We start from the raw sequence: 25,696 nt of genomic DNA, 5'->3' as shown, positions 1-25,696 counted from the left end.
CGGCCCTATTCCCTTCAGGCCACCCAATGGTGTGTCTAGTGGGTACAGTGTAAAGTGTTCCTAGGATTTTGACTGGCTTGGCTCTTAGCAACACCAAAGCACAAGGATCCGTAACCAAGGAGGAGTGGATACTGTGCAGAAGGGCAGATTGCTCAATACCCTGTGACGACTTGATAGGCCAGGGTGTCACGCGTTCCAATGAGATTTATAAAGATGACTGCCTGAAGAGAACATGTAAATTTCCACAGTCATTAATGATATGGGGCTGCACGTTAGGTAAAGGCACTGGGAAGATGCAAAATACATCTTCAATAAATGCCCAAGTTTACATTGAAATTTTGGACAATTTTCTTATCCCATCAATTGAAAGGATGTTTGGGGATGATGAAATCATTTATCAAGATGATAATGCATCCTGCCATAGAGCAAAAACTGTGAAAACATTCCTTGAAAGAAGACACGTAAGGTCAATGACATGGCCTGCAAATAGTCCGGATCTCAATCCAATTGAAACTCTTTGGTGGAAGTTGAAGAAAATGGTCCATGACAAGGCTCCAGACAAGGAGCCAGCTTGATGAAGAGTACTGTTTGTCACTCATTAAGTCCGTGCCTCAGAGACTGCAAGCTGTTTTAAAAGCCAGAGGTGGTGCAAAAAAATACTAGTGATGTATTGGAGTGTTCTTTTGTTTGTGTGTTTTTCATGATTCCATAATTTTTTCCTCAGAATTGAGTGATTCTATATTTTTTTTCACCATGTTTGGTCTTGAAAATGAACAGTTACTGTCTAGCATATGTTTTCATGATTTTTTTAGTGTTTCAAAAGAAAGTTGATACTTGAAATGACTTTAGTTTTGTGCCATGTCTGTGATCTGCTTTTTTTAAACAAAAGTAAACAACTGAATGAACATCCTCAGAGCCAGGTGAGTCAATAATTTTTGCCAGGGGTTGTAAATTTGAACTGTTTGGCCATTAAGACCATCGTTACATTTGGAGGAAAAAGGGAGAAGCTGTGAAACACGTGGGTGGTAGCATCATGATGTGGGATTGTTTTGCTGCAGGAGGGAATGGTGCACTTCACAAAATAGATGGCAACATGAGGAAAGAAGATTATTTAGCAATGCTGATGAAACATCTCAACACATCAGCCAGAAAATTAAAGCTTGGGTGGAAATGGGTCCATTGCCTCCAGGTGGACAGTGACCTGAGGCATACTACCAAACTGGTTACAAAATGGCTTAAGGATAACAAAGTCAATGTTTTGAAGTGGCCATCACAAAGCCCTGGTCTCAATGCTATTGCAAATTTATGGGCAATGCTGATAAGGCAGGTGTGAGCAAGGTGACCTGCAAACATGGCTCAGTTAAACCAGTTTTGTCAGGCAGAATTGGCCTAATTTCCTACCAACTATTGTGAGAAGCTTGTGAAAGGATATCCAAAATGTTTCACCCAAGTCATACAGTTTAAGAGCAATGGTACCAAATCCAATGAATTGTATGTAAACTTTTGACTTTGCACACAGTAATAAATATGAAAATTCTCTCTCATTATTCTGGCATTTGGCAAATATAAACAATTTTGGTAATCCTAATTGACCTAAAACAGGAAAGGTTTATTCTGATTTCATGTCAGGTAGTGAGAAAAATATGCATATGTGTCTTTTTAGATAGTGTATGTAGACTTCTGGTTTCAACTGTAGCTAGGATGATTGTCAGAGTTCCGGGATTTCCAGTTTTCTTCTGAAGGATCTTGCCCTTTGTTAATATGGAGTTTTCTGTTCTGTTGCCCTACTTCCTGTTCATCTGTTTAAAAGCCCGCCCCTAAGCTTAGTCTAGTTGCCTGAGTATACTGCTTCCTGTCTATTCCTGCCCTGCTGCTCTTGGTTCCTGATTTCTATTTGGATCCTGTTGAAACACCCGACACCGGCTCTGGACTTTACCTGGTCTCATCAAGCTGTGCCCGGACTCCGTCTGCCGTCTCTGGTCGGCACTTCTGCCCAGTTCCTTCCGTTTCAAATCCACCCTAGGACTCACATCACGTACGGACATTTTTGGACTATACCTGTTGCCCTTTCGTGTCCCGGCTGCTGCGCATTTAGGCCTTCTGGGGTGATGGCCAGACAGCCCCTGTATAGGGGTTCGCTCGTGGTGGTCTCCCGGGAATTCCCCTTTGCTCCGAATCTGGCAGGTATTTACTGTGTTTATGTTCTACTGTGTTTATGTTCTGTTCTGTGTACATATTGTTGGTTGCATATTATAAACGTCTTTGCACCAAGAACCCGTCTCTGGTTGTCATTGCCCTAACGCAATCGAAATCCTCAGTTCATACAATAGTATTACAATGATTTAGGAAAACCTGCACTCACAGTTGGTTGGACTTGATGGCCCTTGAGATCCCTTCCAACTCTACCATTCTATGATTCTATGAGTACTAGAAGTAAGTTATGGTCGCATTATTGTGACAGAAGTTCACCTACGGGGAGCTGAGAGTGCATTACATCTAGGAGTCTGTGACCCTCAGAGTATGACATTTTTCAGTAGCAGTGAGTAATTGTACAGACGTGGCCCTTCTAGGCGAGGACTCACATGTCAATTGGAAACGGAAAGTAGCTGTGAGTGGCCATAGCATTACACCTCGACCTGTGCAGCCCTGACAAGGAAAGATGGTTTGCTCACTGGACTGTTGTGTGAAGTGCCAAGAAAATAAAGTGTCATATAAGAAGCACCCATGACTACTTACATCAAGTGTGATGTTCGTAAAGCAACATGCCCATTATTTGATGTATAGAGTTTTTATCAAGTTCAGTAAAAGATGTATTTTTTGACGTTGGTCTCTCTTGATTCATTGCAAACCATCTGGTCCTGGTCTGCCATATCCAATGGCAACAGGCAGTCTGCGGAGTATTGCCCAGGTAACAACCACAACGAAGGCAGTCACACCTAGCCAGGAGTCAAATTTTCATGCCATATCGTGCCAGGGCGTAGGAGATGAGTATCTCACCCACAGCTATTACTGTGATACTTGAACTTGACTCTGAACTCCTTTAACCCTCTTCTTACCTGCAGATTTGGACATTGGCAATGTCACTCTAGGTTTAAATCTGGCCTTGCTTCTGTTTCTATCCCTGAGTGAAATGCTTATTTTGTCTTTGGTACTATACTGCAGGTTTTGACCCAGTTTGTTGACAATCCTGCTACCAACTTCCTTCACTGGCTAGCTTCTACTCCTTGGACAGGGGACTTTGCAGTAAACACCAGGTTCGTGTATAGGGGTATAAAGCTGAACACCAAAGTGTTCTCTGGGAGAAGTTAAAGGGAGTGACAAGTGTAAAGAATGAAGCCCTCTAAGAGTTGTCAGTATCCACATAAAGTCTCTAACAATGGGAATCTTTGTTGTTCAGTCTCAACATTTTTAATTTGGTTTTATTATCATTTGCATCTCTCAAAATAATAGATATATGGCAAAAATATTTATTTATACAAAACCATCATCAGATACATTGATCATTGTAAAACATATATAGCAATAACCATGCCTCATAGTTATAACTAGAATTACGGTAAGTGGTAATAATAAAAACAATACATTCTATATACAATTTCCATATTTTAGCCCTGCTTTGTGAAAATCTTTATTTTTTTTGCATTTTGCACTACTGTAGTTGTAAACCAACTATGGACACTGCACCGGTGGACTGAAAAGCACTTTTGGCATTACTGGTGTCCAGTGCAGAGATATATCACATCAGACCGGACACAACTAATGAATTGGAACCAAGGCGCCACGCTGCAGTAACTGACCATAGCGCTATCCAAATGGAGCAACAATAAAAATAGTGCATAACCATCACCCACAGCTGGTACTTTACACTATATATTTTAATATCATAAATATCAATACCTCGAGCTTAGTGCCAAATGCCAATGCAATAATCAATAAATTACCAGTGCTCCTTCTCCCATTTGATGTATGGGAATGTGCACTGTTCCTGCATAGTTTAATAGGATATGGGAGGTTGAAACCCCAGATATGGCAGTGACTACACACTAAAATATACTATAAATATACTATAAATGCTACATACAAATGAAAAGAATAAATTAGAAGCAACAGTACTGCAGAGGATAAACAAAAAAAGGTACACACTATTAAAACAATGATTACTGGTTAATATTTTCAATGTCATTTATTTTTTTATTTGAATAAATACTATTCCCCGTCCATTTTGTCTGTGGAATATATTAACAGCAGAGATGAGCCAAAGCAGTGTCTTTCACTCATAGGGATGATATCTAAAATTTTGTTTCATTTCCCACCTATAACAAAAATGAACAACAACATTGGTCAATTGGATAAAGCCATAAAAGCAATACAAGCTAATATTAGGTACAGATGGATTATTACAGTCTATGCATGCCATTCCAGGGTGGATAACATTCCGCTAATCTATAAGTGGCAGTGGAAGATGTATTTTACTGATCACCTAAATGCACTCTTAGGTGGGCTTTGCACACTACGACATCGCAGGTGCGATGTCGGTGGGGTCAAATTGAAAGTGACGCACATCCGGCATCGCATGCGACATCGTAATGTGTAAAGCCTAGATGATACGATTAACGAGCGCAAAATCGTCGTAATCGTATCATCGGTTCAGCGTCGGCGTAATCCATAATTACGCTGACGTGACGGTCCGATGTTGTTCCTCGCTCCTGCGGCAGCACACATCACTGTGTGTGAAGCCGCAGGAGCGAGGAACATCTCCTACCGGCATCACCACGGCTTCCGTAGGATAATGGGAAGGAAGGAAGTGGGCGGGATGTTTACATCCTGCTCATCTCCGCCCCTCCGCCGCTATTGGCCGCCTGCCGTGTGACGTCGCTATGACGCCGCACGACCCGCCCCCTTAGGAAGGAGGCGGGTCGCCAGCCAGAGCGACGATCGCAGGGCAGGTGAGTGCATGTGAAGCTGGCGTAGCGATAATTATCGCTACGCCAGCTATCACACGATATTGTACCTGCGACGGGGGCGGGGACTATCGCGTGCGACATCGCAGCATCGGCTTGCGATGTCGCAACGTGCAAAGCTGCCCTTAGGCTATGAGTTTCAATAATTTTTATTGTATTTTAAATTTAAACGTATATTACATAATGAACTGCATTTATAAATTTGTTTAAATACATTCTGAATAAGTACACATACATTTAGCATTTAGTATTTTTATGGGGTAAGGAATGAGAGGTTGGGGAGGGTAAATTAGGGAAGAAGAACTTTATTGGGGGCAAACTTGGAAAGATCAAGGAAAATAATGGAAGGGTAAGTGGTGAAGGAAGACTTAACCTTAATATAAAAAGATTATGAGTAAAAAAAAAAAAAAAAGAAATGAAGAAGAGATAGAAAAAGAGGGGAAAGGTTGGGTAAGTGAGACAGAGGCGTTTTTTTTTGTATCTTTGAAGTAGACTGTCTTTGAGAAATCTATAAATTTAATAAGATTTTCAAAGAGTAGTAGATATTGTCCTATATAGTTTAGGATTCAATAGTCATCCAATATCTGTTAAATTGTTTAACAAAACTCCCCATCTTGTATGGTAAGAGCCGAATGAATTATTAAATATAGCATGTTTCCTTTCAAATTTGTGGTGTAATATGAGCTTGTTGTTAATTTCCATTATATTTGGTGTATTGTCACTATTCCAATTAGCTGCAATGGAATTTTTTATTAGGAGGAGAATATGAATAATAATCGGAATATGACATGGGTTAATGGATTCTAGGTCCATTGAGAATAAAGCATTTTAGGTGTTATTTTAATTTTATAATGTGTAATTTTATTTATCAAATTAGCAGCTTCTGTCCAAATGTTTCGTATTTTTGGGCATTCCCAGAATATGTGTATGAGTGTGCCTTTGTCTTTACATCCTCTCCAACAAAGGGGGGAAATTTTATTATTAATTTTATTGAGTCTTGCTGGAGTGTAATACCAGCGAGTCAGTAGCTTATAAAACGATTCCTGAAGTAAGGAGCAAATGTTAGAAAAATATGTCGCTTTTAAAGAGGAAATCCATTTCTCCTCAGGAATTTCTATATTTATTTAAGTTCTTCTCCCATTTTACAATATAACGTAGCTTTTCAAATTCTAAATCTTTATTGAAAAAATTGTAAAGTTGTCTGGTGTTCCAAATGTTGTCATTTAGATTACAAAAAAGAGCACTAACTATTTCTGGGATGTGAGAATTGTTTTTTTAAAAGTTTTGAGAGTAAATATCTCAAAGTTAACAGAAGTTTAAAGTCTTGGTCAAGTAGTTTATATTTCATTTTTAGGTCCAGAAATGAAACAAAGTCTGAACCATTATGTAGATCCTGGATAAATTTTATACCTTGTTTAGTCCATTGTTTTGGAATTTCTGTTTTTGATAAATTTGCCAAGAATTGTATAGGAAATTTTTTTATTTGATTATATTTTTGGATTTGTTTTCTCGTTTTACAAAGGTTTTTCCATATTCATAGTGTGGATGATATAGTTGAGAAAGGAGGCAGGGGTAGATTGGGATTTTGAATATGGAATAGGATGAGTTGGCCTAAAGGGGAGTAGTTATTCAAAGATAATTCCAAGTCCATCCACAGAACTGAATAATTATTGATGATCCAATTACGACTTTGTTTAATTATATTAGTTTCATAGTATCCAACTACGTTAGGTAAACTATAACCACCTCTTTTTTTATGTTTCATTAAAACATTGTTGCTAATTCTAGGTTTCTTGTTATTCCAGATCAAATTACTTAGTATGCCTTGTAGATTACTTAACAAACAGGAGAAACCTGACAGATATAATAAAAAATAATTCTTCCAACATTATTAAAAAAGGAAATTACACGGCTAGGTAAAATCATATCCCTAAAAATGATAATGATGTTCACACAGGATGTTTTTGTATTGTTTTTTTCCTGACCAGAACCTAATCTTGTGGCAGGATGTCTCCTGGGAGCCATCTGCGGTTTTGGTGCCGTTTTTGTGGCGTTTTTACAGCGTTTTTTATGTGATGTCAAGACTAACAAGGGTTCAAGAGTATCCGAGTGCTGGGCCGGGCCGAGATTGACCTAGATCCGGCACGCAGGTAGTAAAAAAAAAAATGGTAGAAAGAAAAAAAAAAAAGTAAAGCAAGGGTGCTATACTTACCAGTCTCTGGTAGATGCTAGAGTGTATGGGCTCCTTCCAGGTATAGGCTGCTTTACACCTTACAATTTGGTGTACGATCTCGTATGCGATCGCACACACCCCCATCGTTTGTGCGGCTCGTGCAATTTGTTGCCCGTGTCGCACAAACTATTAAATCCCGTCACACGTACTTACCTTCCATACGACCTCAATGTGGGCCGCGAACATCCACTTCCTGGAGTAGGAGGGACATTCGGCGTCACAGCGACATCCCACGGCAGCCGGCCAATAGAAGCGGAGGGGCGGAGATGAGCGGGACGTAAACATCCCACCCACCTCCTTCCTTCCGCATTGCAGGCGGGAGCCGCGGGACGCAGGTAAGCTGTGTTCATCATTCCCGGGGTGTCACACACAGCGATGTGTGCTACTTCAGAAACATTGAACAACCGGACATTCAATTTTTAGTAATTGAACGATGTGCATGTGATCAACGGTTTTTCGTTCAATCGCAATTGCACGTAGGTTTTACACGCTACAATATTACTAACGATGCCAGATGTGCGTCACTTATGACGTGACCCCGCCGACACATCGTTAGATTTATTGTAGCATGTAAAGCCCGCTTTAGACGTCTTCAACAGGCTTTTATCCCATGGGGGGCACGGAGGTGAAGCATGATTATAGTAGCAGGGAGAAAACATCTCCAAGCTCACTAACCAAGCCGTTCATGCTCCCTAATCCAGCTAGCCATTGCCCAGTAACCTGGAAGGAGACCATACCATACATTCTAGGCTCATCCGTACCTACTCTCACGGCCCCTCCTACTTACGGTGCTGCTCATTAGCCTCATGCATATTCACTGCTCCCCCCCCACTGGAGTCTGTGGGTCTATCGTATAATAAAATAAATAAATAAATAAATGATGTAGGGTTCCCCATATTTTGATACCCAGCACAGATAAAGCCTAAAGCTACAGGCTGCAGCCCTCTGCTGTGGTCTTTATCTTGGCTGGGTATCAAAATAAGAAAGACCCCACGCAGTTTTTTAATTATTTAAAAAAATAATAAAAAAAAAAAAAACAGTGTGCGGTCACCCCAATATTGATACCCAGCCAAGATAAGGCCCACAGCTGGGGGCTGGTATTCTCAGGCTGGAGCGACCCAGTCTAAAAATATCAGCGTGCAGCCGCCCAGGATTGTCGCATCCATTAGATGCGACAATCCCAGCACTTTACCTGACTCTTCCCGAATTGCCTTGGTGCGGTGGCAATTGGGGTAATCAGGGGTTAATCGCAGCTCAAAGCTGCGACTAAGCTCTAGATTGGTAATGGCAGGCGTCTATTATACACCCCCATCACCAATCTGTAATAAGTGAAAGAAGTAAACACAAAAACTGAAAAAATCCTTTATTTGAAATAAAATTACAAAAAAAACCCTCTTACCACTTTATTAACCCCATAATCACCCCTGCAGGTCCGACGTAATCCACACAAGAGCCCACGGCGATTCAGCTCTTCTACATCTGAAGATCGCAACGAGCACTATAGAACAGGACTGCCTTCTGTGACCTCCAGAGAATGAATGAGCTGTACGATCAGTCGTCACTCACTCAGCCGATTCCCGGTAACAGCTGGTGATACCTGTGACCGGGAATAGTCTGAGTGAGGTCAACGCTGAGTGAGTGGCTCATTCATTCTCTACACTAGACCCACAGACCACGTCTGTGAGTGGTTATAGTCAGATGCTGGGGGTATGTCTGACTGCAACCAATCACAGATGAAAGCAGTGAATATGTAATGAGCGGGGAAGTGGAGGGGCCGCAGGAGTAAAGCCGCACCAGGGATTCAGTAAATATACCGCACCTGCTCCAATCACCCTATCCCCAGCACCATTTAAGTGCTGGCCAGATATCCTGGATCAATTCCGGGTATCTAGTGACTGGTGAACTTGCAGGGTATCTGCGAGTCCACATGTCACTAGGGTGAAAAACTGTAGCAAAAGCGTTGAAAAGAATTGACATGCTCATTCTTTTCAGAACGCAGCAAAACCGGAGGTGGTTTGCAAAACAGTCAGGAAAAAATCCTGACGTGTTTGTGTGTGTGTGTGTGTGTGTGTGTGTGCATGAGATTTCAGAAATCTCATAGACTTTTCAGGAACTGTAAAAAGCAGCGTTTTATTAACATGCAATTGCATAAAACCAAGGCAAATCCGTAGCTAAAAAATGTTGCAAAAACACCCAGTGTGAACATACCCTAAAGCTTTGAGGATCTGAAGAAAAGAATTGCTGCTCTACATAAAGATGGCCTTTGCTATAAGAAGATAGCCAGCACCCTGAAACATGGTGGCATGCTTTACAGTCTTGTACAGCGGTTTAACACGACAGGTTAAACTCAGAACAGGCCTCAACATGGTCGATCAAAGAAGCTGAGTGCATGTGATCAGCTTTCTATCCAGAGGATGTCTTTTCAAAATAGACGTATAAGTGCTGCTAGCATTGCTGCAGAGGTTAAATGGGTGGCAGTCAGCCTGTCAGTGCTCTAGTCAATACGCTGCATAAAATTGGTCTACATGGCTGTCATCCCAGAAGGAAGTCAAAGATGATGGACAAGAAAGGCCACAAGGAGTTTGCTGCAGACAAGCAGACTAAGAACATGGATTATTGGAACCATGTCCTGTGATCTGATGAGACCAAGATAAAAGTATTTGATTCAGATGGTGTCAAGACTGTGTGGTGGTGAGGAGTACAAAGACAAGTGTGTCATGCCTACAGTCAAGAATGGTGGTGGGAGTGTCATTGTGTGGATGAGTGCTGCAGGTTGTGGGGTTTGATTTGATGCTTTGGTATTGTTTTATTGTGTGCAAGGCATCATGAAATCTGAAGATTACCAAATGATTTTGGATCACAATGCACTGTCCTGTGTCAGAAAGCTGGATTTGTATCCTAGGTCATGAGTCTTCCAGCAGGACAATGACACCGAACATACTTCAATAAACATCACGAAATGGAAACAAAGTGTAGGAGAGTTGTGAAGAGGCCAGTAAGGAGTCCGGATCTAAATCCCATTGAACACCTGTGCAGCGATTTTAAAACTGCTGTCGGGAGAAGCTACCCTTCAAATATGAGACACTTGGAGCAGTTTGCAAAAGAAGAGTGATCCAAAATTCCAGTTGAGAGGTGTAACAAGCTTGTTGATGGTTATAGGAAGCGATTGATTACAGTTATTTATTCCAAAGGATGTGCAACCAAAAATTGAGATGAGAGTGACAACAATTTAGTGTGGCCCATTTGTGGACTTTTGTGAGAAATTATGTCCAATTTGCCTTTTCTCAGTTTTGTTCCAATACACACAAAGGAAATACACATGTGTATAACAAAACGTGTAACTGCAATTTTTGGAGAGAATTAGTTCATTTTCTGGAACAATTTCAAGGGTGCCAACATTTTCGGCCATGACTATACATAAACATAAAAATAATTTCTCAGCAACAAGGCATCTGATAAGAGACATACAGACCTATAACATGTATGCCCAAAATAATAGTTTTGATAGGTTAAATGTGGTGACAGATTCTCGCCTTTCCTTTCCCTATTAGTAAATGTAATGACTATAGTCTATCTGGTAGATCACAGCTCAGAGTGGATGATGACATTGGATAAAGGATGACTTACCACATTGTCACTGTAAATGTGTTCTATAAAACCACTGTTGATGAAGGAAATATTGTTTGTGTCCTATAAAAAAAATCATTGGGAAACAAGAGCAATTAAATACTTTTCATGGAAAATTTTCAAAGCATTGACATCACATTGAGACACCTTTCTTGTATAACCACTTTTTATGACATTCACAATTTTTATTTGGATTTGAAAATAGGAATAGTAGTAAACTTCTTCACATATGATTGCTTCATTGTCTATATCTGAACTCAGACATTCATGAATCACAGTCCACTTACAGACCTGAAAGTTCTTGCTGGCTATGGATCTCTAAATCTGAATTTGTAGCCCCGTGCACGCATGTGTATAAATCAAGCTAGTACAATGAAAGAACTCTTGCATTGCACTTGGACCAATGTTCGTCAATGATGCAGGTCAGATCTACGAGTTTTTCCTCAGCTCCAATTGGACTGATGAAGCAATCTCTGCATGCTTTGTTTGTCAGCGTATCTCTACTCACGCGCCCCCATACAAGTCTATAGGTGCGTGTGAAACATTGGACTGCACTGATGTAATCCGAGTGTAGTACAATATATGCCGAAACAGACAATGGAGAAGATGGAGAAACTAATTTTTCCTCCTCACTGTGCTCCGATTTTTGCATGTGAGATATTCGGAGGATAGTAGAATGATACTCCACTCAGCTCACGCTCGCAGCAGAGTTTGAGCTGAGTGTCATTAGTAGATCACATCTGATTCTCTCTCATCTGTGATCCTGACCTAAGGCAAAGCAGGACACCTGCAGTCAGTCCATACATCATGGTCCATACACAGACATCTGGATTCGGCCCCAAAGTGTTTTTATTGTGCACTGATGGGTAAACGACACTTTCCACATTACTGGTGTCTTGGATGCATTACTCTGCTATGATTTTACATGCACTGCTTAAATCTCATAAAGCTTGTAACTATATATCCTTTCTTTTGGATCTCTCCCAGCTCTAATAGTCTGAAATTGCACATGCAGTATTTGTGTCGGTTTCACAACAGTAAATGTGCCTTTTTCTTTTATAGATCAGATTCACATGCAGAATTGCAGAATTTTGCTGCTTTTATTTGGGATTTTTCAATGCAGTTTTTTTATGTGGCTAGATGTAGAGATGAGCAAATAGATTCAAGTAAATTCGTTTTGAATGTTGCAAATATTTGGATTCACCAGAAGCCTCTTCCCTTCTCCTCTCCTCTTCCTTTTTCCAGAAAGGAATTACAAAATAAAAAGACATCGTTCTCACCCTACCCCTCAAGGAGAATAGCCTTCCACTTAGTGTGTGACCACGATCAGGACTCACTGCGTCCTGGATGCAGCAGGTCCTGACCTGCGGGTCCGCGAATCACCTCTGCAGGAAAATACAGGAGACCGCAGCTGCTTGTACCCACGATCAGGGTTCTGTGCACTGCGGTCTCTCGCTTGTGTTCTCCCTACAGAGGACGCATGTGAATATGCAGCAAACAATTGACATGCTGCGGTCTGGAAAGACACACCGCAGGTCAGTGTTTGGCTGGAATCACACTTGTGCATGTAAAATTGGTCCGATTCTCATGCTAGAAAGTCGGACGATTTTAGTTCACTTTTCATCAGTGTGCTGTCAGTGTGCTGTCAGTGTGCTGTCAGTGTGCTGTCAGTTTTTATCCTCATCAGCTGCTACTCATGTAATGTTAGGTACAGAAACATTTACATTGTTCTCTGCTGCATGCGTGAAATCTATTGAGAAAAACGGATGTCACTAGGATGGTGTATGTGCCGTCTGTGTGACATCCGTTTTTTTTCACGCACCCATAGACTTGCATTGAAGAGACTCATGTGAGAAACTCACCAAAACGCAGCATGCTGCAATTTTTTTCTCAGTCTAATTTGGACTGAGAAAAAAATAGCAGATGGGAGCTGCCTCATTGATTAACATGGGTCCGAGTGCAATGCGAGATTTTCTCGAATTGCACTCGCGCGAGTTAATCGCAAGTGTGAAGCCGGCCTTTGCTGCGGAAAAAACAAGCACAGTGGGGATGGGATTTCTAGAACTCACATCCAATGTGTTTGTACTGTACAATGCAGCGTTTTGAATGCAGCTGAAGCATGCGGGATCCAAAACGCTGCAAACACTGATCGTTGGCACGCACTCTAAAGGGGGCTTTACAAGCTACGATATCGTTAATGTTTTATCGTCGGGGTCACATTGTTAGTGACGCACATCCGGCGTCATTAACGATATCGCAGCGTGTGGCACTGACCAGCGTCCTTAAGCAACCTCAAAAATGGTGAAAATCGTTCACCATGGAGAGGTCGTCCCAAACTCAAAAACCGGTAAGGGTTGTTTATCCATGTTGTTCATCGCTCATGCGGCATCACACATCGCTGTGTGTGACACCGCAGGAGCGAGGAACGTCTCCTTACCTGCCGCCGGCCACAATGCGGAAGGAAGGATGTGGGCGGGATGTTACGTCCCGCTCATCTCCGCCCCTCCGCTTTGATTGGCCGGCCGGTTAGTGACGTCATGGTGACGCCGAACGTCCCTCCCCCTTGAGGGAGGGATTGTTCGACAGTCACAGCGCCGATGCCGACCAGGTAAGTGCATGTGACGCTGCTGTAGCGATAATGTTCGCTGCGGCAGCGATCACACGATATAGCATGTGCGACGGGGGCGGGTACTTACACCCTCGATATCGCTAGAAATTGCTAGCGATATCGTAGCGTGTAAAGCCCACTTTAGGCCAGAGTCACACTTGCGAGTGCCTCGCGCGAGTCTCTCATTGAATCACCCGGCATGGACTCGCACTCTCCTGACAGGAGCGGGTCGGTTGCATGTATGTCTATGCAGCTGAGACACTCCTGTCCGGAGAGTGTGAGTCCATGCTGGGTGATTCAATGAGAGACTCGCGCGAGTTACACGCGAGGCACTCGCAAGTGTGACTCTGGCCTTAGACTACCTCAGTATTTGTAAGGCTACATGCACACGTAGAGTATTTGGTAGAGCTTTTTACCTCAGTATATGTAAGACCATGTGCACACATTGGGTATTTGGTGAATTTTACCTGAGTATTTGTAAGGCCACGTGCACACGTTGAGTATTTGGTGAGTTTTTTCAGTATTTGTAACCAAAATCAGGAGTGGGTAATAAATACAGAAGTAGTGATGTGTTTCTATTATAATTTTCCTCTGAATGTTCCACTCCTGGTTACAAATACTAAGGTAAAAAACACATCAAAAACTCACTACGTGAACATGGCCTTATCCTTTTCTTTTTTTCTGTCTCACTTGGTTTAGCTATAATGGAGATTACCTTGTGTATCTCATTTTTTAATGCGTGTTCCATGCCTCTTTTCTCCAGCACGTGCAGAACTGCATCATGGACAGTTAGGAAAAGCATTGATGTTTTAATGTTGTCATCAAAAAATGAACTTTGCTTTAACTTCTCCACCACAGAATCTATTGGATGAAAATATGCTCATGGTTAGAAGTGAATGACATATGATTACTGTTTAGCTCATATTTTACTATTTGATCCTATTTATGCTGTGACAATTGACAACTTTGAATAAAAATTAAAAGGCATAAATGGTCAAAACTATTTTTTGCTTTTATTCCATGGAAATGCAGATTGCCGAATCATGACAGTGTATTATGTGATTTGCCAAAAAGGCAACTAGATCACCGCATTTGCTAATTAAAAACCTATCAGTAGCCTCCCCAACATGTTTCACCACACTGTCTTCATCACTAGTACTAGTATTAGGCTATGTGCGCACTTTCAGTTTTCACCTGCGTTTCAGGTGCGTTTAGGATCAGTTTTGAACTGCAGTGGTTTTGTGCCCAAATGCATGCGTTTTGGTTTTCCATTAAAGACAATGAGAATTCATGATTTCTTGTCCGCACTTTGCGTTTCCAAACGCATCTCATAATTTGCATAAGTTTGCTCAAAAACCATGCGTTCAGAAAAGGACCCTGTCAATTGTTTTTGCCATTTGTGGTGCGTTTTGTTAACATTGAAGTCAATGAGAAGTAGCAAAAAGCAAGAAATATCAAAATTCCTGCGTTTTACCTGCTTTTTCATTGCAGAAAACATGCGTTTTGGACTACCCCAACGCATGCTTTTTGAACATCAAAATAATGATTTGATATGTCCCTTTACACACACACATAATCCGACAATTAAATCTAAGAATAATATGCATTTATTGCTATTTTACCGATAAAATGTATATTAACGCTATAATTTTATTAAATATATCTTTTTCCATTATTTTTCCCATTAATATAGATTTGTCCCTTTTTTTTCTCTTTTTCATTCTGTTTGATTATTTAATCTTTATTTAGCAGTGTTTTGATGTTGAAAACGCATCTGTGAAAACGCATGGAAAAAGCGCTAAAAACGCATCTAAAACGCGGTAAATACGCATGCGTTTTCTGCGCTAAATTTCTGAAAAAGGCAACTTTGGCTAAATTAATTAAGGCTAAAACGTGCGTTTACAACTGCATGTAGGACGACGGAAAGTGCCCACATAGTCTTAGCCTCTGCCCTCTGATGACAGTGTGGTGAAACATGTTGGGGAGGCTACTGATTGTCTTTTAATTAGCATATGTGGTGATCACAGCATACTGAGCTGTGGCTAAAATAAGAGCAAGCCCAAATGGGAGACTAATAATGTCTGGCAGCTAGAATTGCTATCATATAAGAGACCTGATAAGGGTCACTTCATTTAGTGGTTTTAAAAATTTGTTGTGTGTCTATGGTCTAATTTTTTAGAAAATGAAAATAAAAGTTATATATTAATGAGTCTTGAGTTTAGGGATCTAGTTGCCTTTTTTGGTGAATTGTAAATTTATGTCGATTAACCCTACGCTGACTAATAGAACAAGTTTCATTAAATGTACAATGCACATGCGATCATAATGCCCTTGTATTTCCCATACACGTGACCACATGTATATGATTTGCATATTTGCAGTCATATGCTGACTAAACTCCTGCATTTCTCTCCATTCTCCTGTATTGACAGAAATCAGATGAGTCTAATTGAGACATGACTGCAAGTGAGAAAGAGGACTTGAACTCTAATGCCACCTATTGTAAGTAGCAATCCTAAAAGTCAGTATCGACCCTTTAACGGGCCTCACCATATGACTTATGATGAAAGTCAAAGCATAATCAGAATTTGCAGACACAGTGTTTCGGAGTGTTGCCCCTCGGGAGTGCAAAGTATGAGATCTGATTTGGCTGTTTGAGAGGCTCATGACTGGGATTATTTGCACCGATGAGGGGCAACACCCCGAAACACCGTATCTGCAAATTGAGATTGTGGTTTGGCTTTTATCCTAAGTCATATGGCAAGTTAAAAAGTAGACATTGACTTTTAGAATTGCTACCTCCATTAGGTGGCACTAGAGTTCAAGTCCTCTTCCTCTCTGAAGAGACAATTTGCATGGGCTACATACAAAAACATTTTTTTGTGTAACGTAATTATTAAGTAATTTACTAGAGATGCAAAGTTGCAGATGGCTGCTGTGAGATTTTCACATTTTTCCCACCAGTTTTAAAAAATAAATTTGTTTCATTATGTCCCTTACAATATAGTATTTAAAATTAAGAACTTACTATCTGCTGCAACAATATACGTGTCTACATCCACCTTGCTAAATTCTTGTAAAATCTGTAAAAATAATGACAATGATTAATTAACAAGTGTTGAGAAAACAGAAGTGAGACGGCACCACCACAAAGTAATATGGGAGCGTGCTCCAACCGAATATGAACACACAAAAGAAACAACCAAAGGATCACTGAAAAATCCAGAGTAACATGAAGCAAGAGAGTTACCAAAATTGTATAGAAAAATATGAAAGTTTATTAAATCACAGCAGAACAATTTAAAAACATTAAAACAAGAGGGGACAAAGAGTGTCCCACTCAGGATGAATCAGGCGCCGCAACATAGAAACCTCACAACATGATTGAACTGGTATTAGTAAATAGCAAGGATAGCCAGGTAATGGCCACAATAATAGGGCACAGAAACAAATTTGAACATCCGAGGGTAATACTGGAGGTCATGTGGGTGCACCAACCCCACGCGTCACGCCACTTTGTGTGGCTTCATCAGTGGAATACTGTACATAGCAGTGACCCAAACCCAGCTTTATATATATATATATATATATATATATATGTACAAGCCTATGAATAACCATTCCTAATTCAAATCTCTGTAAACAATGAATAGCAAATTACATTCTAATATACATTTGTGATAGAACAGGAAAAATTCAAGAGCAAAAATAGAACACAACATTATCTTGGACAACACAACAGTAGAATTGGCAATACTTCTGTCGTGGGCCTGGATAAGGTTCTGATTAATATTAGGGGAGGGAGTCCCATCCCGGCACTTTTAAGATCAGAATCCTGGTGGATCTTCAAATTAGGCTAAATGAAAATCTTTTGATCACTGGTGATTATAAAAAGTAGATGTTTTACTATCTTAAAATGCATGTTTTGAATCTCTCTCATCAATGCATTGTCCCCCTTTATCATATATTCCTCTAGGTACTGTTTATTATATTGTATGGAGAACTGCATCTGTTCTATTTCTGCTCTTGAATTTTTCCTGTTCTATCACAAATGTATATTAGAATGTAATTTGCTATTCATTGTTTGCAGAGATTTGAATTATGACTGTTTATTCATATCCCAGTGATCCATTTTGAACCCAGGGCCTATCTTAGGTTTACACACATTTAGGGTTACTTTGCACACTATGACATCGCAAGCCAATGGTAGCGATGCCGAACGCGATAGTCCCTGCCCCCGTCGTAGCTGTGATATCTTGTGATAGCTGCCGTAGCGAAAATTATCGCTACGGCAGCTTCACATGCACTTACCTGCCCTGCGACGTCGCTCTGGCCGGTGAACCGCCTCCTTGCTAAGGGGGCGAGTTGTGCGGCGTCACAGCGACGTCACCCGGCAGGCGGCCAATAGAAGCAGGGGGGGGGCGGAAATGAGCGGGACATAAACATCCCGCCCACCTCCTTCCTTCCTCATTGCAGCCGGGACGCAGGTAAGGCGAAGTTCCTCGCTCCTGCGGCTTCACACACAGCGATGTGTGCTGCCGCAGGAATGAGGAATAACATCGTAACATCGGTCCTTCCGAAATTATGGAAATGACCGACGCTACACCGATCATACGATTTTGACGCTTTTTGTGCTCCTTAATCGTATCAAAAATGCTTTACACACTACGATGTCGAGAGCGACGCCGGATGTGTGTCACTTTCGATTTGACCCCACCGACATCGCACCTGCGATGTCATAGTGTGCAAAGTACCCCTTAGGGGTTTATCCCCTACATAAAATCAGTTGATGTGCACATCACTTATTAAAGTGCTCTGACTGTGGTTATTTATGGTCACTTTGAGCACTGTTGTGACACTGAGAACCGCCTCTCTACTATGTATTGAGCTGGGGGTGGGGCTTAGCGCCACTGTGGTCACATGACCGGATCATGTAGTTTTGTGTTCCACTGTGGAACGCACACCGCTCAGATGGTTCCACTTCCTTATTGGGATATGGAGGATTCCAGCCTTACCTCCAACTGTGCGTTTTCTCATCTGATTCTTCTCACACCAGTTTGTAATAATCATAGGCTTGTATATATATATATATAAAGCTGGGTTTGGGTTACTGCTATGTATTCCCCTGATGAAGCCACACAAAGTGGCGTAACGCGTGGGGTTGGCGCACCCACATGACCTCCATTATTCCTTTTACTTGTGGTATAGTATACGGGCTGTCCTTGACTTCTATCATCTGGTATTACCCTCTGATGTTCAAATTTGTTTCTGTGCCCTATTATTGTGGCCATTACCTGTTTAACCTTGATAGTTACTAATACCAGTTCAATCATGTTGTGAGGTTTCTATGCTGCTGTGCCTGATTCATCCTGAGTGGGACACTCTTTGTCCCCTCTGGTTTTAAATGTTTTTAAATTGTTCTGCTATGATTTAATAAACTTTCATATTTTTCTATACAATTGTGGTAACTCTCTTGCTTCATATTACTCCGGATTTTTCAGTGATTCTTTGGTTGTAGCTGTGCTTATACCTCCTTCCGGGTTCTTTTGTGCAATTAACAAGTGTTAGCAAGGATTACCTAAACAATGAATGACTTTTGCGGTTTTTCATGTCCTATTTTCACCCATTCACTCACATGTGCACATTTATAAACTATCCCATTTTTATTTTGTAATGTCCACTAGTAAGTAGACAATAGGACATGCAATTCATGTTCATGATGTGAACAATCCCCTCTCAATGTTACCAAATAAATGTGCATTCCAAATATATTAGATCTATGTGGAGGAGATGTGGGTGAACCTAATCTTAATACCTTACTACTTATAGGGCTCCAGTAAGCATTCCAGTGATCTCCAGGGGTATAGCTACACGGAGTGCAGAGGTAGAAATTGCATCCAAAATCTTGAATCTGAGGGGGGCTAAGACCACATTTCCACATAATATACCAGTATTATAATTGGTACATTATACCATGTAGATATTTCTTTGCCACAGGGAGACAGTGTGTACATAAGGCTGCAGACACATTAGCGTATGGCATGCGATGCAAGAGCAATGGATGCAATGTGCTAATGTCCCCCGGCTCAGGCTCTGCTGCGAGCGTGAGCCGAGTGTAATGCAACTGTGACCGGATCTCACAATCGGGTCACAGCTCCAAAGCTGAGGGCAGAAGCTGCGGAGGAGCGGGAGGGGTTACTCGCCCCTCTCCTCCATTGTCAGCCTGTGCGTATATTGCACTGCACTGGGATAACGATAACATCCTAGTGCAGTCCAATGTTTCTCTTGCACCCATTCACTTGAATGGGTGCGAGTGATACAGTTCTCGCAGAAAATTGCAGCATGCTGTGATTTTTTTCCTCAGTCCATTTAGGGCTGAGAAAAAAAATCACTGCTCTGACCTGCAGCAGTGTCTTATGGGAATGAGCGCAATGCAATCTCGCCTTGCACTCGTCCGATTTATACGCTCGTGTGAGCGTACCTTAATAGTGTCTCTCGGAAAGAAACTCACAGGTGACCAATGCTATAGGAGTTTGGTTAACTAAAACAAGGCTCTGTTGTAAGGGTCTTGGCAAACAGTCATAAATCTGAACTTGCTAAATCTTAGGGGCACAAAAATCCAACATGAATCCAACATAATTTTTAAATCTTGTAGAGATGTGTTTTTGAACTATTAGGACATAAAATTAGCAGATCAAGCGGTTACAAGTAAGGCTGCTTTCACACATCAGTTTTTTGCAATCAGGCACAATCCGGCGCTTTGCAGAAAAAACGCATCTGGTTTTTTTGCCGCCGGATGCGTTTTTTCCCTCATAGACTTGCATTAGCGGCAGATTGTTCTGCATGGCCTTGCGTTGCGTCCGTTTTTTGTCGGATGCGGTATATTTAGCCGATGCGGCGGCCGGATGGAACGTTGCTTGCAGCATTTTTTGTCTGCGTCAAAAACCGCATCCGGCGTCTGGATGCGGTTTAACTGCGCATGCTCAGTATCAAACCGGATCCGTCAAAAAACGGACAGGCCGCATGGAAAAACTTATGCAACGGATCAGTTTTTTTCGCCGCATCCGTTGCATAGGTTTTTGAGCCGGATTGTGCCTGATACAAAAAAACTGATGTGTGAAAGCAGCCTTATACTACCAGGCATGTAAGGCTAATAAATAATACAGTATGTAAAATAGAGCAACTGTGTCATACTCACTCCTTTCAGTGCTTTCATGCCTGAAATATCAACGAACGAGACGGCCCCAAAGTCAAGGATTAAACTATGAAGGTCTATTCTAGGAACTTGGATATTGTTGGGAAGATCTGCATTCCAGTCCACAACAATGGGAAGATCTGCGGTGTTTATGGGCTGGTCCAGCTCTTCAATCCTGTTGTTGTCCAGTTCATCCTCATCATCTGACTCCTTATAATCATATGATGTACATATAACACCTCTCTGAAAATTTACATAATGTGTGAGATACATATTAGAATAGAAATTTTAAATTAATATGTTTAGACAACACATCACAAAAAAACAGTGTGAAATATTACCAGTATATAAAATGGAGTGTTGAATATCAGAAGATCTCGTGAATTCTACTTACTTTTGTGACTTGTAATTCTCCCTTCTGCACTAATTTTTTAATTTTTCTCAGGGCCTTATTCCGCTTTCGCAGCACCCACAGTGGATTGAATCCCACCTTGAAATAATGCAAAATTATAAGACCAGTAACACTATGCAAAAAACTATATTATATAAAGAGTATAAGGAGGGTTACTGACTTACAACAGAAATGAGCTTATCTTTGAAGAAAGAACTGTTGGCAAAAAATATTGGAGCTGGGCATCTGAAAATCTTCAATCCTTTCGGCTCACAGATCTGTGCACAATAACACAATTAATTAGTTTTATGAACAATATATGTAAGTATACACTCATGGGAATTATACCTGCTTTGACTTACATCATTATAGTCTTTCCTATTTCTGTAGATGTCCGTGTCTTCAATATTAGCTATCTCTGAAAACATGGGGCTGAAGAAAATGGAAAATTATGTTAAAAAGTTAGAAGACAGTAATGTTCACATTTCTTTTATGGTTGAATCCTGTAACCTATGTGTCTGGCAGGTATCAACCTACTTTATTCTTTCATCCGTATAATGTCGTAACCGTGTTATCTATGGAATAGTATTTTTATCCATAAATAAATCCATAAATACTACTTGCATGGGGAATCATGCAGCAGACTGTCATTCATTATGGGGAATCATGCAGCAGACTGTCATTCATCTATGTAAATCATTAACCGTGGAAGGAGAAACTCAAAGGAACCACTGAGAAAAACATGGATGTTCGGCTAAGAAACCATAAACCCAATATTTCTAGTAGAAAGAGCATACTTATCTGAAATATTCATTATACTGCATGACATGAGTGAGCAATAATATTTTCGGCACAAATATAATGCATCTACAACTCTCGCACTTTAACCCTATCAAAACATACACCATAGGCAGTGAATTATTACTTACAACTGAACACGGAACACGACTGTCAGTAATTCAATTCCTACGCCAACAGCAAGCCCAAGATCCAGGCCAAGAATTACAGATGCGATGAATGTCAAGACCCAAACAAGCTGCAAATAATATAAGGAATTTAGTGATTGATATCCCTATACCCATATTTTGACCATTATATAATCCTTATAATTTAAATTGCAATACAAAGAAGGAAAAATTGAGGAATTATGGAATTCACAAGATGGACAGACATTCTCCAGATGAAGAATATGGAATTGATAACAAATGGAAACAAAATCTTCAAAACAGCTTGATTTATTTAGTATCAAATATAAGCACCATACGCAGAAATATACAGTATGCTGCTACCAGGAAACTGCTAGCAGTGGATCTTGATGATTTGCATGCTCTAAGGCATTCAGTAAGGCAGAACATTACTAAGGCTACTTTCACACATCCGGCTTGAGCTGTGCGGCTCAATCCGGCTGTGAAGCCTATGCAACGGATGCGGTGAAAACACCGCATCCTTTGCATACGTTTTTTACATGCGGCCGGTCCGGTTTTTGCCGCTTGCGGCATGCTACTGAGCATGCTCAGTGGCAAAAACCGCATGCGGCGGCCGGATGCGGTTTTTGCCGCATCGCGCCGCATCCGGCATCCATAGGGATGCATTGGGAAAAGCGCCGCATCGGCCGGATGCGGCGCAATGCGGTTTTTTTTGCTGGAGCAAAAAACGTGCCAGGGAACGTTCCATCCGGCCGCCGCATCGGCTAAATCTGCCGCATGCGGCAAAAACCGGACCGAACGCAAGGCCATGCGGCACAATGCGGCACTAATTAAAGTCTATGCAGGAAAAACGCAACCGGCAGCAAAAAAAAACGGTTGCGGTTTTCCTGCAAAGTGCCGGATTGTGCCGCATTGCAAAAGCCGGATGTGTGAAAGCAGCCTCAGACAACCATTAATGACTTCACTGCCAAAGTGTGTACATGCGTGTATTTCTGCTCATTTCGCTCATTACTGATACTGAATAAATCATATTCTCATATTATTAACATGCCTAATGATTCTATAAATTCCAGTATGCCACAATTTTCCTTCTTGGTGTTACAATTTTAATGTTGAGTTGAGTATATCATATTTTCACATACAAGACAGCAGCACAGATTATGATGAGGAAGCTAAACACTAACTCGTGATTTGAGTCCTACATTCTTCCATGTTTTATGATATTTCTTCTGCTTTATTTTTTGTTTATACTGGGATACTATGCTTATCATACAAAAAGGCAATTCTTATAATTTAATATGCATAATGTTAATATTAATAAACTATGTCATAGAAAATAATAATAATAATAATAATAATATTATGCTTACACAGTCATACTTATCTCTCTTAAATAAGACTGGAATTTCATTGAACTTCATGAGCATGCCCTTTAAATTCACCAAGATTATCGCTGCCAAAACCGACTGAAACCAGACAAGTTATAATAATGATTAATCATATGACAAAAGATATAAAAACTAGCATTACTTGAAAATGTATAGTGGTGTGAAAAAGTGTTTGATCCCTTCCTGATTTCTTATTCTTTTGCATGTTTGTCACACTTAAATGTTTCAGATCACCAAACAGATTTAAATATTACACAAAGATAACACAAGTAAACACAAATTGCAGTTTATAAATGAAGGTCTTTATTATTAAGGGAAAAAGGAAACCAAACCTACAGGGCCCTGTGTGGAAAAGTGATTGCCCTTATACCTAATAACTGGTTGGGACACCCCTAGCAGCAACAACTGTAATCAAGCGTGTGCAATAACTGGCAATGAGTCTTTTACAACTTTCTTGAGGAATTTTGTCCCATTCATTTTTGCGTAATTATTGTAATTTAGCCACATTGGAAGGTTTCCCAGCATGAACCACCGTTTTAAGAGCATGGCACAACATCTCAATCAAATTAAGTGCAGGACTTTGACGAGACCACTCCAAAGTCTTAATTGTGTTTTCTTAAGCCATTCAAGTGGACTTGCTGGTGTGTTTTAGATCATTGTCCTGCTGCATAACCCAACTGTGCTTAAGCTTGAGGTGACGAATAGATGGCCGGACAGTCTACTTCAGGATTTTATGGTATACAGCAGAATTTATGGTTCCATTTACCACAGCAACTCTTCCAGGTCCTGAGGCAGCAAAACAATCCCAGGCTATCACACTACCACCACCATATTGTACTGTTGGTATAATGTTCCTTTTCTGAAATGTTGTGTTACTTCTACACCACATGTGATGGGACATACACCTTCCAAAAACTTCACCTTTTGTCTCATCAGTCAGCAGAGTATTCTCCCAAAAGTCTTGGTGATCATCAATATGTTTTCTGGAAAAACTGACACAAGCCTCTATGTTCATTTTGCTCAGCAGTGGTTTTCGTCTTGGAACTCTGTCATTCAGGCCATTTTTGCCAAGTCTCTTTCTTATGGTGGAGTCATGAACACATACCTTAACTGAGGCAGGTGAGGCTTGCAATTCTTTGGATGTTGTTGTGGAGCCTTTTGTGACCTCTTTGATAAGTCATAGCTGCGCTCTCTGAGTAATTTTGGTTGCCGGCCACTCCTGGGAAGGTTCATCACTGTTACATGTTTTCGCCATTTATGGATAATGGCTCTCACTGTGGTTCGCTGGTGTCCCAAAGCATTAGAAATGTTTTTATAACCTTTAACAGACTAATAGATCTCAAACAGACTAAGTTCACATATCCAGTAATCATCTGTTAGAACGGATCCTGCAGAGATCTGGTGACAAAATGATTTCTGCCGGATCCATTTTATTAACATGGGAGTCTATGGAGAATGGATCCGTTGACAGATTGCTTTTTATGTTCCATTTGAAACAGATCCTGTAAGAAGAAAACTGATCCATTACAAATGCAATAAAAACGGATGGCTAAACAGCAATCTGTTAACGGATCCATTCTCCATAGACTCCAATGTTAAAAAAAAATGTACAGGCAGACATCAGTTATGTAACAACAGATAAAAAAGTTGTGTTTGTAGAACTTTTTTCCCAACGAATCACTGCAGGATACATTCTAACTGATGATTACACTATATGTAACAAAGTCTTACTTTGTTTCTCATTTGTTCCTCAATTTCTTTGGATCTCGGAATGATGTCTAGCTTTGGAGGAGTTTTTGGTCTACTTCACTTTGTCAGGCAGGTCCTATTTAAGTGTTTTCTTGATTGAGAACAGTTATGGCAGTAATCAGGCTTGGGTGTGGCTAGAGAAATTGCATACAGCTTCCCAAATATGTGATAAACCACAATTAATTTATGTTTTAAGGGGGGCAATCACTTTTTCATACAGGGCACTGTACTTTTGGATTTTGTTTTCCCGTAATAATAAAAACATTCATTTATAAACTGCATTTTGTTTACTTGTGTTATCTTTGTCAATATTTAAATTTGTTTGGTGATCTGAAATATTTAAGTGTGACAAACATGCAAAAGAATACGAACTCAGGAACGGGGCAATCACTTTCACACCACGTTATATGCATATATTGTCTGTTGTCAGATTTCAAAATTAAAAAGGTTTTGTTTCTTGATACTTGATACATAAGCCTGTATATGATACGGGGAATGTCCTATATTTTTATTTTGCTTCTGGTTTTCTTTGGAAGGAGGCCATATTGGAAATGCACAAGGTCTTCTTGCATTGCTTGTGTAGTTTTTATGTGTTTATGAAATCTGAAATCAATTAGA

The 25,696-nt window shown here is 40.6% G+C and overlaps 1 protein-coding gene across 2 annotated transcripts in view; it reads right to left on the bottom strand.

Moving 5' to 3' along the window:
• Positions 1–3,396: 3,396 nt before the first annotated feature.
• Positions 3,397–25,696, bottom strand: part of LOC142303615 (chloride anion exchanger-like) — a 98,289-nt gene continuing 75,989 nt past the window's right edge. For both annotated transcript variants that reach the window (XM_075345142.1, XM_075345143.1), the window contains exons 13-22: positions 23,312–23,407; positions 21,945–22,051; positions 21,378–21,447; positions 21,201–21,293; positions 21,019–21,114; positions 20,628–20,867; positions 16,458–16,512; positions 14,145–14,290; positions 10,822–10,884; positions 3,397–4,313 (exon numbers count right to left, since the gene is read on the bottom strand). In XM_075345142.1, coding sequence (XP_075201257.1) covers positions 4,290–4,313; positions 10,822–10,884; positions 14,145–14,290; positions 16,458–16,512; positions 20,628–20,867; positions 21,019–21,114; positions 21,201–21,293; positions 21,378–21,447; positions 21,945–22,051; positions 23,312–23,407 — 990 coding nt within the window. In that variant the 3' untranslated portion in view covers positions 3,397–4,289. The remainder of the gene's footprint in view (positions 4,314–10,821; positions 10,885–14,144; positions 14,291–16,457; positions 16,513–20,627; positions 20,868–21,018; positions 21,115–21,200; positions 21,294–21,377; positions 21,448–21,944; positions 22,052–23,311; positions 23,408–25,696) is intronic.

This window comes from Anomaloglossus baeobatrachus, chromosome 4 (genome assembly GCF_048569485.1).
Source record: "Anomaloglossus baeobatrachus isolate aAnoBae1 chromosome 4, aAnoBae1.hap1, whole genome shotgun sequence".
Taxonomy (NCBI): Eukaryota; Metazoa; Chordata; class Amphibia; order Anura; family Aromobatidae; genus Anomaloglossus; species Anomaloglossus baeobatrachus.
The sequence above is the reverse complement of the archived record's forward strand: the minus strand, read 5'-3'. Positions and strand labels throughout refer to the sequence as shown.